A 14,378-nucleotide genomic window follows, 5' to 3' on the forward strand; every position below is an offset into this window, starting at 1 on the left:
ATTTAACCTCATTTCTATGCTCATGCTTCTACATGTCTCATATTTCGATTGACTCCGTTAGACAAATGCCTACACAATGCCTAAAGAATATACCTAGAGGTATATGATAATCAGGGGTTGCAATAGTGTTTGTGGTAAAAGCAGTCTGACAAACAGGTTTTTTCAGGTCACCTACGACGATCAGCTGTAGCGAGGTGTAACCTCCTACGCACATATGACAAAACCGAATACAATATCAAGAATTTCTGTCTTCGTCCGAATTGACACTACTTCATGTCAGATTGAAAATATACTTCAGGAGACTAAAAAAGGTGATTAAAGTCTCTTTCATCAAAAAGAAATTCTTCCACAAATTGCTTCTAGTTTCGTCCTTTATGACGAGGCTCATGTGATCTTGTGATCCCGCCTATATACGAGGTAAAAAGAGATCAAATATTGTTAATATCAGTATGGTCAAAGCCTCTCTACCCAATCCATTGTGGTAGTTGAAGAACAACGCGAAATTGCTCAACGGCCGTCAGTGTGGCTTTATTGGCAAGATCATGCTAAGCTAAAACTGCATCTATCTCAATTACCAAATTTTCGATCATCTATACGTGCTCGCTTCAGCCATTTCGTCGATGAGCCCACCAAGGTCTGGGAATCTTTGTGTGGACGTCGTCAGACGGCACTACTTCTGCTCAGTTCGCTCACTTCGGGTTGCCGTTAGAGGGATGCAGAGGCAAGCGTTTTACACTAAGGATATTTGACACTTTTCCGTCCTATAACTCGAGTTCTCCCGATAACGTGGTTTTTACCGAATTCCTCTTCGCCCCGTCCGTTTTTAAATTCCCTATACTCGACTGCTTGATGCTTACAATCCAACGACTGCCGAGTAAAGGTCGTGTTGGGATTATGCTAGAAAAATTACACTGTGTTCAATCCAAATCACTACAGATATGACAAGGATTCCGAACTGGGGCTCTTCAATAAGCTTCACAATTGGAATCATGGCCTGGAGAAATACGTAGTCGATATCGACTTCACATGGGTTGTTATTGGAAATACTATCTCCACAGACGTCGAGAAAATCGACTCTTCCATGCACGATGAAGTTCCGGTTAAGCTTGAGCTTCTTCTCGGTGACAGTACTCGACGGTTGAAATTACTTGCTTTTCCTTCTTCCTGTATAGTTCTTTACATATTATTTCAATATGTCGAGCTGGTGGGGAGAATTCAATGGCTACTCCGTTGATATCTCGCAAATCCTAAAAAAAGGCTACCAACCACGTTGCCATGACCTTCTCTGGAATGACCCTCTACAACAGCCAGCATGCTTCGGCTGGATCTACTAAAGCTGGAGGACGAAAGTCCAATGGTGGAGGAGATCGCCGCTCTGGAAAAGGTGGCCTGGGCACTTTCCAAGAAATTGTCCGACAGGTCTGGGACGAACTCTGCAGAATTGGCAAGCAAAGTGATGACCGAGTTTGACAAGCTGTCCGCCAAAGTCGAAGTCTTCTCGAAGCATCTAGCTAATATAGAGGCTCGTCTCGCAGAACGACACTAAATTACTGAATTGCTGCCAATGCCTACAATGGGCCTCAAACATTATCATCAATAGACATCTAGTTGCAGCACGAGGATGGCCTAACATGAGTGAAACGCCTCTATGACAAAGCGAGAACTCGACTTGTTTGAAGCAGATCGCACACGGAATGCTGACTTCATCTTGTTTGGCGTGACTGAGCAAATCTTGCGATCGGAGCTTGCCGCTTAGAGTATGTTTCCGTTGAATCGTATATTCCTCCTGACGGAATCATTATCAAAATAGAGAGCCACTCCCAAGAAGGGTTTCAGAGAACACATGCGATTTAAATTCACCCGCGACGTCCTAGCAACGACGCCGAAGTGAGCGCATGCAGGGCAGTCCAAGAGTGGTCGACGACACGCCAAACTTCGCTCTAGTAATGATGGGAAAGCAGAATCCAGACCTTAAAGAGCTGTAGATTTATGCACCAGTGACGTCTGTTTATGAGTCATTAAGAATGGTTGACTTTGGGGTATAGCACAGCGGGCTCTCGAATTAAGTCCCCTATTCGGTCGAGCCAGTAACAATAACCGGCCTTTATGCCGCAGACACGGCGGTACTGCAGCGTTCGATATTGCAGACCGACAGAACGCTCATAGCATGATTTACAGCATTGCACGTTTCCAACTACTTTGCGCTCGGTGGAAGAATCCTGTTTTTCCCCAAGCGCATCGATTACTAGGACGGGAAAACCATATTAAAAACGACATAGTCCTTGTCTGCTGAATACCAGCTGAAGAAAGTGCTTCTAATACCGGCATGCCCTTACTGCTTTATAAAGATTGTCTTAACAACTAAATAACTAGACTTTTGATATCTTTTAAATCAAGAAATACATTACAGTATAATTAAAACTATATAAACATTAAAGTATCTAGTATATTCTATATAATAAATATTATTATTCTACACTTTTTTAATCTCTTATTATATATAGTAATTGATTTAGACTTAATCTTAATATTTCTTTTTATAACACCTTTTTGTGCGTTAAATATAATAAGGCTGACAAGATTTAAATCTGCTAGTCTTTGAATATAACTATGGCTAGGGGCTTAGTCCAGTAGACAGCTCTTCAGACGCACCAGGTGGCCTTGCCATTTGACCACCAGGCCCCTAATGAACCCTTGTAAACACTCCCAATTAAGCTGTAATATAGGACTCGCTCAGGGATCCAATAAGGCTCGAGAACATGACATAATATCACAACACGACACACAGGAATCTAGGTGCGCGGGGCGCCTCAAGATACAGAAGCCCATATCTCGTACTTGATTCGCCAAACCGTATTCATAAACGCGCTAGAGAAGACTAGGGCTTAGGTTCTTCGCATTTAACAATAAAATGTCGCTAGCAGATACAGAGGTCCATATCTCGTACTTGATTCGCCCAACCGTGTTCATAAACGCGCTAGAGAAGACTAGGGATTAGGTTCTTTGCAATTATCGCAGAACACCCACAGGGCTGTGTCCAAGAGATAGTCGAGAAAACTTACAAATATCAGCTCATGTGAGCCATGTGGAATTTCTGGATGGACTATGATTCCTCATTGGCCTACGCGTGAGATCCGTCATGCGGAGCTTATTCTAGCGCCGTTTAATGTTGGGAATATTTGAGGTGGTTTGTGTATGTATAAAAGGATATGATGGAATCAAGAGCATTTCAGTTCACCCTGGTATAGATTCAAATCCAAATCCCATCAAATCTTACAGAGTAATACACCTCATTCTTCTCAATATCAATTGATAATTAGCTGCCATGGCAACCTCGTTGTCTGATCTGACTACTACTGTGGAATCTGCTTTGTCGAGCCTCCCACCTTCTGATAAAATCGAAGATGCCGAGCGTATGCGGCTCCTAGGCATAATCAACCAGCTTCAAACGGCGCTAGAGCCTCCTCTTCTGTCTATTCAGCGGCTTTGTTTCTCAGTATGTCGTCACTAGCCATTGTTTTCATCTGATAGATAGCCCGGACTGAGATTTGGCTAGCATTATGGTATCGTTGCCGTTCGGGTCGCCCAGGGTATGGGGGTTTTCGACTCATTCGTCGAAGCCCAGGGTACGGAGATGACCTTAGCAGAACTTTCATCAAAAACTAAAGGCGATGAAGCGCTTTTAAGTATGCCTTCTTCCTATATTTATGAAATTGCAGCTAAGGGGGGGGTGGGTTATGATCATGCTGACATGTTTCTTGCTTAGAACGTATTATGCGTTATCTTTGTGCGCATCATATCTTTAAGGAAACTACTCAAAACACATACCAGCCTTTACCGCTAGCCATGATTTTCGGGACCGGCTCTGTACCCGGAGACATGATTAAACACTTGTATGTACTACAATACATGCCTTGAATTGATTTGCCAGTATGATAGCTGCTGACTCTTCTCTTTCAGTCATACAAATTTACAAGTGACTGCAAAGATGTTTGAGTATTTCGAGAAGAACGGTTATAAAAACCCTGAGGATCTTAACGACGCTCCCTTTCAACTTGCATACAACACACGCGATACCTATTTCGAATGGCTGCAAAAGAATCCTACAGAACAACAAGTCTTCAACTCGGTCATGACGGAGAGTCTACAGTATTGCGGCAAGGACTGGTTCAACATCTACCCCGTCCCAGAGAAGCTGAAGTGCTCTCCATCCCGCGTTTTGCTTGTTGATATCGGCGGTGGTGTCGGCCATGATATTATAGCTTTTAGGAAACAGTTCCCTGAGCTACCAGGCAAGCTGGTTGTTCAGGATCTGGCCCACGTGATTGATGACATCCAAGAGCCATTACCAGACAGTATTACTGCAGTTGCACACAATATGTTTGATCCACAGCCATTCCGTGGTGCTAAGTCGTACTATATGCGAACAGTATTGCATGATTTCCCGGACAGACAAGTCGTGGCTGCTCTGTCTCGCATCCGTGAAGCCATGGCGGAAGACTCCATCTTGCTCATCCATGAGCACACGGTTCCTGAAGGACCTAATATGCCACCGCTAGCAGCGACTCTTGATCTTCATATGATGGAAATCTTCTCCTCCCTAGAGCGAACAGAGGAGCAGTGGATTGCTCTCCTTGAAAAGGCAGAGTTCAAGGTGAATAAAATCTGGAAGGACCAGTCTAATGCCCATCACACTGCTCTGTTTGAGGCTACTTTGTAATGAAAACGAAGCTATTAGAGTCGATGCCTAGCGCTTACCTACGACGCGGGAAATCCCAGGTTTATATATCTCATACTAGGTAAATAGGAGATAAATAAAGATAAGAATGGTCACATTTGAAAAATAATAAAAAGTGCTAGATATGTACATATGTAATCTATATTATCAATTGACATAAGAAGGTTCACGGTTTAATAAATACATATGTAATAATATCATACAACCGAAAAACGCAGTATGCTCAATAGAGATTACTCTATTTTGGAAAATTCAGGTATGTGTGATGGTGACTTTTTCCCGTCTACCTGAAAAATTTTGGCAGCTCTAATCAACGACCAGTTAGTAGCGTCCTGTGCGGATCTCAGGGTATCAAACAGAAACCGAGCCAACTCTTCATCAGCCTCTCTATCGACCAATGACATGTACATATCTCGCTGGTCTTTAGTCTGCAACTCTGTCTTCATAGTTTCCAGGGCCAACGAGGCCACTACATTAGAGTTGATAACCCCTTCACTATGCGGCCAGGACAGCAGAACGTTGATTGCCTGCAAGCGAAGTGAATATTGTGGACATCTGGACACCACCACATAAAGGCTTGCAACACAACAATAATCCAGAGTTATTGTTGGACGGGCTGGAAATTTAGATACCAATTCTTCGCAGGCAGCTAACAGGGTCTCGTATTCAGGGAGCAAATCAGCAGGTACTAACCCGTCAATGAGGCAGGTCTTGAGGCCAAGAATCTGACCAAGGCATTGCAGCTGGAGAATTTCTAATCCCACCTGTTCCTTATGACTCAGCTGGTGAAAGAAACGCTTGTGGAATATCCCGGCTTGTCGTTGCAATTGATAGTAACTAGAAAGAAGTCGCTGCTGTTTGTAGAACAATTTACCATACTCGGCTTTAATTTCAGTACCAGAGAGCGGCCAGCACTTTGCGAGAAAGGGAATCCCGATGTTAAATAGGTAAGTCAAACTTTGATATGCATCATCCAGGCATTTTAGTGGAGAATAAAAGCTCTGCTCAGGCCAATTCTCCTCTAATTCATTACTCGTAAATAGAAAAGGCCCTCCCGTCCCAAAATGGGAGGACTCGATATCTAGTCGTTGAAAGGTCCGAATCAAACAGCTATCTAGGGACAATTCATAATGTTGTGTCAGGAGTCGCTGTTGTTGAGTCTCTCGCAGGATCAGAAGGCCACTACGCAGGTGCCGGAAGGCACTGTCGTACTTTCCAAGAAGTAAATCGGAAAGAATGAAAAGCAGACAACACAGTAACAGCACCCGACGATACTGGGGATCCTGGGAGGCCTGGCGATAGTTAAGATGCTCAAAAGCCCGAGAGGCCTGCTCAAGTGCGAACCCGTGGCGAGGCCGATGAAGATTTTCTCCTGACAAGCGCATTTGGTTTTGATTTGAGTCTTCGTGAATGGCGCCGAGCATACTGGCGGCATGATATACGGCGCGGTCAACATGACCCATCTGCAGGGCTAGGTTTTGCCAGAGCGGCGAGTTGGAGAAGGTTGCCAGGCTAGGAATTGAGCAATGCGTGAAATACGAAAAGAATCGTCTCTCCTCTGTGGTGGTAACCCAGCCCAGTGCAGACCCAATATTTGCATGTGGGAGAAGTGCAATGGCAAGCTTCTTGACCGGCAACCGAGTTATATCGTACCCATCGCATTTGCGAGCTGTGGACGTGCAATTATTACATATACCGGGGGCTTCATCGCACTTGATGTGGCGAGCACTGCGCTACGAATCAGTTCACATACGCTTTTAAACTCCAGAGCTTATTCTCACCGACAAGTTCGGCATCCCGCCAAAGACCGCTTTGCGAGTCTTCTGCGTCGCCTCGTAGGCTGCATGCGATGTAAGACTCTGGTGGTACGGAATTAATTCCCTGAAGATAGCGGGGCGAGAATTTATCAATTGAGGCAAAGGAAAGTCATGATCAAATGAAGCTGAAATCGTGGCTCAGCCCCCACTGGAGTGCAAGATTATGTAAGAGTGTTGGTATTACAATGTCTAACTTTGAAGAGTTACTGGTGCCAAAGCTCCGATAGACTACAGGGGGTTCACCACTCACTCACTATCTGGTCCCACTCAACGCTCGATTTTGACGATTTATTAAAAAAATATTTTGACACTTTACACAACCATGTAATAATAAAAATATTGGATTTTTTGGTGTAGTAACAAGTAGGCCTTAGAGAGTGGATTTGATTGATTATTCACTAATGATAATACTTTGAGAGTTATATTTGTCTACCCCTATGAATGTAATATTCCATACCCTTATATCTCGACCCTTTAGCGAGATATTGAGTATAATATTATGATTGAAATAAATTAAATACGGTCTCAAAGGATCCCCGCTGTTGTATGTAAAATTTCTTTTTTTGTTTTCTTCTTATTTTTTGCATTCTTTCCCTAGGAAAGGTGCAGCTCCTGTGCACGACGTTCAACCTCTGAGGCTGACAGTATCATACATAGCTGCCACAACCAGCAGATGATGAGCGAATAATTTTCGAGGGTTTGCTATCACTCAGATTCCTCTGGCTTCTCATCCTGACAATAATCCCTAAGTTTTTGGAGTGGCCTGAAAGTGTGAATTACAAATGCACAACTATGATTGAATCTTCTTTTCTTAATAATCAGTCTCTAATAGAGACCCCACACACATTAGACATAGTGCTGTACCCCGGTTTCAGTGGCTATCGTCGTACACCTGAATATGCTCATTCTCTTAGCAGGATTGAACCGGGGGGTTGGGAAAGGATTAGACGGAGAATTAAGAGGAGCCAGCAGCGTTACAGTATGTAGTTTGTAACAACAGGAAAGTCAGGTGGATGGTACCCCGTAGATTCAGTTGTTACTACGACACAATAAGAGAAATATAGATGGAATAAGAATGAAATCGTTCATTGGTAAGACAGTTCAGAGCTCTACAGACATTTGCATCCGCTGGTGCCCCAGATCATAAACATGATTTTTCTTCTGGAAAGGAAGTGCTGAAACTCCGATACCACCCATGACCCTGCAAACCGGCTCCACATGCGATCTTTTTTATTTATGATTTGATGAGTATTTGGAAGCTATGTCTACTTCCTGATCGCACGCTGGTAGAATGCCAGCTCATCACCCTCCAACAGGTATCCGTCCAGACGACCGCTCTGGCCGGGGCGGGACGACACAACAGCGTACATGCGGCCGGCCTCGAACTGACGCTCCAAGGCGGAGTCAACCTTGCCGGATGCGGCGAATCGGGCGGCCTGCTTCTTCTCGACGCTCTTGCTCTTCTTCACCTCCTCGGTCTCGGTCTTCTGTTGGCGCCGTCGGCCGAGGGTCTGGCCGTAGTGGGCCTCGTACCATTGTCTGAATGGGGCAGGGTCGATTTCGACGACGGCCGCCTTGGTGAGGGTGTTGGTGCGGACAAGCTCGTTGTTGGAAGGGTGGAAGACGACGCGGACGACGCGGACCTTGCGGGAGATGCCCTCAGATGCCCATGAGAAGTTGCCGGACTCGAGACGCAGAGCACGGTACTTGGTGTTTCCACCGCGAGTGCGGACAAGGTGGATTCTCTTGTTGCCGATACGAGTGTTGGCTGGCTGACGACCCTTCTCGAAGGCTCTGTAGAAAAGTAAGCCGTGAATCCTCATCATCCCAATTGTTTCCATCACTGGAGTGTAGTTCGTACCTCTTCTTACGGTAGGTGGCTCTCTTTGCGCCGGTAGCAGAGCGCTTGTGGCGGGAATCACGCGAAATACCCATATTGGCGTTTGATGGACTGGACCACTGTAAAGGTCAGAAAACTCAGAGCCGATAATTTTAAGCGTATCACAAAAAGTATCAGAAAATGTGATTGTGATTTTTTTTTTCTTCCGACAAAACCAATCAATTGAAAGAGTTCGCAGCAAGAATCAAAAATCAAACATCAAAAATGCTGTGTCGAGTCTTTGTGGGGCTGAATCGTTTTTCGATGTTCACACACAGCGTCTTCAATGCCGATTCTCCAATTCTCCAATCTCCAGGTCGAGGGGTGTCGAAGAGGGTGCAAATAGCTGAGAGGACTGGAATATACTAACCTCGTATCCTGTAGTCCTTCACCGGATCAGCGCGTCGGGTTGAGTGGTGGGTTGGCGGTTGTCGGGTCGAGATGTGAAGTCGCTAACAAGACAACCTTGAATTTTGTCGCAGTGTGGCTCCGCTTGCTCGCTTAGTGTGCCCTACCGCGCTAGCCGGGTTCGGCGTGATCACGTGATACGCGCCAACCAGATTTACCCTCTTGTGCATAACATTTAAGATTTTTCTTAGAAGCTGATTGGAGTATTTCAAGCTATCGTAAACTATCTATGTTACTGTAACTATTTATGTGCCTTTTTCGCCCTCTCTCTCTCAACAAGAGCATCAAACCGCTGCAGGCACGTAAACCCTTCAATAAAGTTGTTGATAAACCAGCAGAGCCACAGGCGCGAGCCAAACGGAATGTTGTGTGGCTTAAGCCTGTACAGCGATAAATAAATTGCCTCGGCTAGGTGGATGGCCACCATGAGGATGATGAGAAGGGGCTGAATGGTATGACAGAAAACCGCAAAGCCAGGCACATGCCGCAGCACAAGATCGTACAGTTGAGAGCCCGGCTCGAAATTGGCTCGTCGGGAGAACGCAATGAAAGTCAACAAACAGGTAGTAAAGATCACGGCTGGAAATCCCGTGGGTGGGCGATATTCCTTAATGGTAATGTCGGAGCGACCGAGGGCCTTGAGGCAGTGGTGGTGCATACCGACAACTTGCTCGCGCACCTCGCTGATTGAAGACAAGGCTGGCTCGAAAGGCACGAAATAATGTGTCTTGTTTGTAGAGTGGCCCGTGGTGATGGTCAGCCCAGTAAGGCGCACCTCTTCGAGCTTGGCAGACTGCGACTCTCGACGAGGGACTCTGTTGTAGACCTGCAGGAAGAAGGCGAGGGAGTCTTGATGGTTGGCATTCATGTGAGCGCAGATTTGCTCCTGGCGGAGTCGATGTTGGTCCGCTTTTCCATCAGCTGCCTTTGCTCCGTGAGAGCCATCGATGTTATCTGTGCCAGCCATTTTACATTCACGGTTCAATGATAGATGAATGCTCTTCTTGACGCACAACCAAGATGGCAGTTGGTTGGAGGGGGCTTACCTAAAGAGGCTTAGCGGTGACACTGCCGAGGCACGATCATAGCCAATAACATTTCTCGATTCCTTGCAAATATAGCAATGATTTGATTCTAATGGTGTATTACCCTGCCTTTGAGGCTAGGGACGGATCAGTTCCTTTCTCTACGAAGATGGAGCAATTGAGGAGTGTTTACTTCTTCAAACTTTCAGACAGAGTAGTGTTTTACCAGTCGAGTCTTACTATAGAAGAGAGAGAATGAACTATAAATATGCCAATCTCTCACCAGTGCATACATATTTAACTCTTTAGACGTTACCACCAACTTGAGACCGCCTCCGTCTCTCCCTATTCGAAAGGAATGCGATCAACGCAATGCTCAGAAACTGCACTACCGTCGTCGACAAACTCGAGATGAAGCCCTTCCGGAAACGCGGTGCACTGGTGGCTGGATACTGTAATATCTGAGTCCAAGCCGCCATGGCCTGTCCGATGGCATTCATACTTGCGGTCACAATGGCACGTTCCTCAGCATCGTTGGCCATGACAACCGTCGCCCAGCTCATGGTGAGTGGACTGATAGCTGTTACTACTCGTTAGCAAATGCCTCGTTATTTTAGGGTAAAGGCATGAACCCACCTCCCTCGAACCCCGTAATGATAAAAGCAGCCAGACGACCAGCCTCTCCAACATCATATGCGACGAGTAAGGCGACTCCAATCAACACTGGAACGCTGGTCACCACCGACGGAACCCAGAAATTGCGCAATCTATCAGCTGCCACACCCGCTACTAGTGCCGCTACGACAGACAGCGCTGTGGCTATTGTAGGCAGCGTGTTGACGTGCGATACCGAGTATATTTCCGGCTTTGCTTTGAGATAGAGGCTGAATGGGGTCGAATAGGGCATGAAGTTCTGATCCATCAGGATCCAGTGCACTACAAAGACATACCAGTGCCAGCGCCCAAAGACTCGTTTGAAGATCGCCCGCGAGACTTTCATCTCACTGGGCGCTACGAGGCCTTTCAGGCGGCTGTTGGCGAGGGTATATTCTGCTTCGGTTAGTAGACGTGGTCGTTTGCGGTGAGGAACGTCGGGGAAGACGATGTATCCTCTGGCTTAATGTTAGCACTACTATAAACATTGACTATAGGGATTGGACCATACAGTATGGATGTCGGCAGAGTAATGACGGTGCAGACAATAAAGAGCCATCTGTTGGAATATGTTTAGCTAACTGACAAAAATATAGGGTGGTGATAACGTACCGCCATCCAGCCAAACCGTTGACGTTATTCAGATTGGTATAAGCTGCAGCCTGGAGATATCCAGCAAACATAGTCCCGAGAGGCGACGCAATGAAGAACAGGGCAACACGCCGTGTGACTTCACCTGGCTTGTACCACGATCCGATCACATATATGACGCCAGTAAAAGAACACGACTCAAAAATGCCCACGAAGAACCGCATTGCATATATCGTGTTGAGATTCTGGGCCCAGGCACAGCCGAACGTGAAGAGACCCCAGCCAACTTCTAATGTCGGTAGGGCGATGTTGATAGGGAAGCGAGTCAACAGATAGCACGCCGGGATCATCGAAGTGCAGTATGACGCCCAGAATACAGCGGTAATGTAATTGAGTTCATTCCCACCCAGGTGCAGGTCTTCTTTCATGCCTCTGAAATACAATCAGGACATGTAAATACATATAAATGAATCTTGCGTGTATCCACTTACGATACGTATGCATTGGTGATGGCTTGCTGATCCAAGTACTTTGTGAAGAACGAGAGACAGCCAAAGACAAGAATGAGTAAATCCAATTTCAACACCAGTCTTTTCTCCAAATGCGGCATGTCCTTTGGATACCATTTGAGAAAGGTCAGCAATCGCAGCCATGGCCCATCACGGCCTTGGTCTTGCACAGAGTTGCCCCTATCGGTTGCCGACGACTCTGGCACGTCGCTGATGACTTCGAAAGTCTTGGAATCTTCGCCTGCCATTGTGCTGAATTGGCATGGATGATGGTGTGGACAGCGACATGTCGGCTACATATATAACTATGTACTGTAAGGCGAAATTGAATATGGTTTTCTTGATGCAGCTAATACTGACGGCGGATAGAGTGATTAGTGGGTTCGATGGTGTGCTGGATGCTTCGGCAATGGCTCCGACACATATTACCACATACAGCAGCATATTCTCGGTAACTCTTTTCGGCAAGACCTGTAGATGCCCTATTTATACCATAGATATACAGATAGACATTCTTCAACTAAGAAAAGGCTTCTATCATGATACATATGTACCATTGAAAGAACATGATGCAGAGCTGCATCTTTAGTAGATATCTTATCTTTAGTAAATATCAATAAGAATAACGAGCTAACCATCTTTAGGCATCATTGACAAGATCTCTGGTTGTTAGCAAGAGCAACCTCAAGCATCACAATAGGCGAGTCAGTTTCCAAATGCCTAAAAGAATAGTTTGGATGAGTGAATTTGCGTGTATATATGTAGTGGGGATGAGTGAATTTGTCTTGTAGTGCGTTTAGATTTAAATAATTACATATTATTAATAATAATTAATCGACCACCTAGTAACTATGCTGTCCTGTTTTCCGACAAAAATACCTGATTCGGCATTTAAATGCACGTCAAGCGGGTGAAAATGGCGTGATGGTCCAACATACTCTGATTGATAACGTCTTAATCTAGGTTAACACCAGTACACACATAAATAAGAGTGTTCTTCAATTTACATTGAAATAATTGAATGACTGCATAGCGAAATAGCAGAATATAAACAAAGTCTATCGGATTAATTCACAAGTATGGCAGCTAAAAAGCACATTCTTTTAAATGCCTTCGACATGTCCACTGTAGGGCACCTGTCGCCTGGCCAATGGAAGGTGAGCTCAACCCTATATGTACAATTCTAGAGTTTAACCTGTATATAGGATCCTAACGATCGATCAGCAACTAAAAGGGGTCTCGACTACTGGGTCAACCTCGCAAAGACCCTCGAGCGCGGCGACATCAACGCCCTGTTCCTCGCCGACACCTATGGCGGCTATGATACCTACGAGGACTCTCTCGACAACTGCATTCGGCGCGCGGCCCAGTGGCCGATGACTGATCCGACGATTGTATGCCAGCCTCTCTATAATTCAAACGTTACTTTTCCTGTTTTTTTTCTTTCTTGTTGACATGACAGTTAGCCTATATCTGCAATGGCGGCAGTCACGAAAAACTTGGCGTTTGCAATCACCGCATCAACCTCCTTTGAGCCTCCATTCCTCCTGGCCAAGCGGTTCTCGACCCTGGACCATCTAACTGGCGGACGGTTCGGGTGGAATATCGTCACGGGGTGGAAGAAGGGCGCCTTTAAAGCGATTGGACTTGACGAGCCTACAGACCACGACAAGCGGTATGCGCAGGCAGATGAATATCTGCGTGTTTTGTACAAGTGTGTATCCTCTATTTTGTTAACCAGTTGATAAGTGCATCGTTAATGACTGGAGTCAAGACTGTGGGAGGGCTCGTGGGCAGATGATGCCATTGTCAAAGACGTCGAGACAGATACCTACGCAGACCCAGACCGAATCCGAACGATAAAGCATGCCGGCGAGTTCTATCATCTGGAGAGCAGACACATTGTCGATCCAAGCCCACAGCGCACACCGCTGCTCTTCCAAGCGGGGACTTCACCGTAAGTACTTGAAACCCAGAAAAGTAGTCAAGTATCTAAAATAATAGACAGTGCTGGATCGAAATTCGGCGCAACACACGCCGAAGCAATCTTTGTCTCGGGCCACAGCCCGTCCGTACTGGCGCCTCGCATAGCCCACATCCGGTCACTGGCGCAGGAAGCAGGGCGCGATCCGCAGTCGATCAAGTTCTTCGGCACAATAACGCCTATTATCGGACGCACCGAGGAAGAAGCGCAGGCCAAGCTGGCGCAGGCGAAGAAATACGCATCTGTGATCGGTGGGCTGGTTCTGTTTTCGGGCTGGACGGGCATTGATATCTCCAAGGTGCCGATTGACGAGGAGATCGATCCGGTCAAGCACTCGCTCGAAAAGCACAAGGTGCATTCGATTTCCGAGACGTTGACGGCGCGCACCCCCGAACTGCCCTCCATCACGCCGCGCATTATCGCGGAGACGGCGGCGATAGGGGGGTTGGGGCCTGTGGCCGTAGGGACGCCGGCGCAGGTGGCTGATGTTTTTGAGAAGTGGGTTAATGAGGCGGGTCTGGATGGGTTTAATGTTGGTTATGTCACGACGCCCGGCACGTTTGAGGATGTGGTGGATTTGCTGGTGCCGGAGTTGCGGCGGAGAGGGCTGTATCCTGAGAAGAAATGGGATGGGGAGGGGGAGGGGTTAACAGCGAGAGAGAAGATATATGGACAGGGCCAGAGTAAGCTTCGGGATGATCATGTTGGGGCGGGTTACAAGTATGATGTGTATAAGGAGGAACCACCGTTTGAGAGGGAGGCTTAGCCTACGC

At 46.4% G+C, this 14,378-nt stretch overlaps 6 protein-coding genes across 6 annotated transcripts; 2 read left to right on the forward strand and 4 right to left on the reverse strand.

Annotated features, from left to right (window-relative positions):
* Positions 1–3,325: 3,325 nt before the first annotated feature.
* Positions 3,326–4,720, forward strand: BGW36DRAFT_338026 (putative O-methyltransferase; the record flags this gene model as incomplete). The annotated part of the gene is made up of 4 exons (XM_046213003.1): positions 3,326–3,496; positions 3,557–3,686; positions 3,767–3,893; positions 3,961–4,720. The coding sequence occupies 4 exons, from the start codon at positions 3,326–3,328 to the stop codon at positions 4,718–4,720; spliced, it is 1,188 nt and encodes a 395-aa protein (XP_046074175.1).
* A 109-nt stretch (positions 4,721–4,829) lies between these two features.
* On the reverse strand, positions 4,830–6,697 carry BGW36DRAFT_415520 (uncharacterized protein). Its single transcript, XM_046219323.1, has 2 exons — positions 6,520–6,697; positions 4,830–6,466 (listed from the first exon to the last, which is right to left on the reverse strand). The coding sequence occupies exons 1-2, from the start codon at positions 6,582–6,584 to the stop codon at positions 4,972–4,974; spliced, it is 1,560 nt and encodes a 519-aa protein (XP_046074176.1). The 5' UTR covers positions 6,585–6,697; the 3' UTR covers positions 4,830–4,971.
* A 1,123-nt stretch (positions 6,698–7,820) lies between these two features.
* On the reverse strand, positions 7,821–8,490 carry BGW36DRAFT_357132 (40S ribosomal protein S8e; the record flags this gene model as incomplete). The annotated part of the gene is made up of 2 exons (XM_046213852.1): positions 7,821–8,349; positions 8,417–8,490. 2 exons carry the CDS (start codon positions 8,488–8,490, stop codon positions 7,821–7,823), a joined length of 603 nt encoding a protein of 200 aa, XP_046074177.1.
* Positions 8,491–9,083: 593 nt separating this feature from the next.
* BGW36DRAFT_425297 (uncharacterized protein) lies at positions 9,084–9,809 on the reverse strand (the record flags this gene model as incomplete). Its single annotated transcript, XM_046220101.1, has 1 exon — positions 9,084–9,809. One exon carries the CDS (start codon positions 9,807–9,809, stop codon positions 9,084–9,086), a length of 726 nt encoding a protein of 241 aa, XP_046074178.1.
* A 320-nt stretch (positions 9,810–10,129) lies between these two features.
* On the reverse strand, positions 10,130–11,901 carry BGW36DRAFT_316381 (putative allantoate permease). Its single transcript, XM_046212560.1, has 5 exons — positions 11,604–11,901; positions 11,134–11,544; positions 11,033–11,080; positions 10,504–10,979; positions 10,130–10,447 (listed from the first exon to the last, which is right to left on the reverse strand). The coding sequence occupies exons 1-5, from the start codon at positions 11,867–11,869 to the stop codon at positions 10,173–10,175; spliced, it is 1,476 nt and encodes a 491-aa protein (XP_046074179.1). The 5' UTR covers positions 11,870–11,901; the 3' UTR covers positions 10,130–10,172.
* Positions 11,902–12,602: 701 nt separating this feature from the next.
* Positions 12,603–14,371, forward strand: BGW36DRAFT_338035 (xenobiotic compound monooxygenase, DszA family; the record flags this gene model as incomplete). Its single annotated transcript, XM_046213004.1, has 5 exons — positions 12,603–12,778; positions 12,827–13,015; positions 13,088–13,335; positions 13,396–13,578; positions 13,630–14,371. Exons 1-5 carry the CDS (start codon positions 12,701–12,703, stop codon positions 14,369–14,371), a joined length of 1,440 nt encoding a protein of 479 aa, XP_046074180.1. The 5' UTR covers positions 12,603–12,700.
* Between the last annotated feature and the right edge of the window lie 7 nt (positions 14,372–14,378).

The sequence above is a fragment of the Talaromyces proteolyticus genome (genome assembly GCF_021365285.1).
Source record: "Talaromyces proteolyticus strain PMI_201 chromosome Unknown BGW36scaffold_4, whole genome shotgun sequence".
Classification (NCBI taxonomy): Eukaryota; Fungi; Ascomycota; class Eurotiomycetes; order Eurotiales; family Trichocomaceae; genus Talaromyces; species Talaromyces proteolyticus.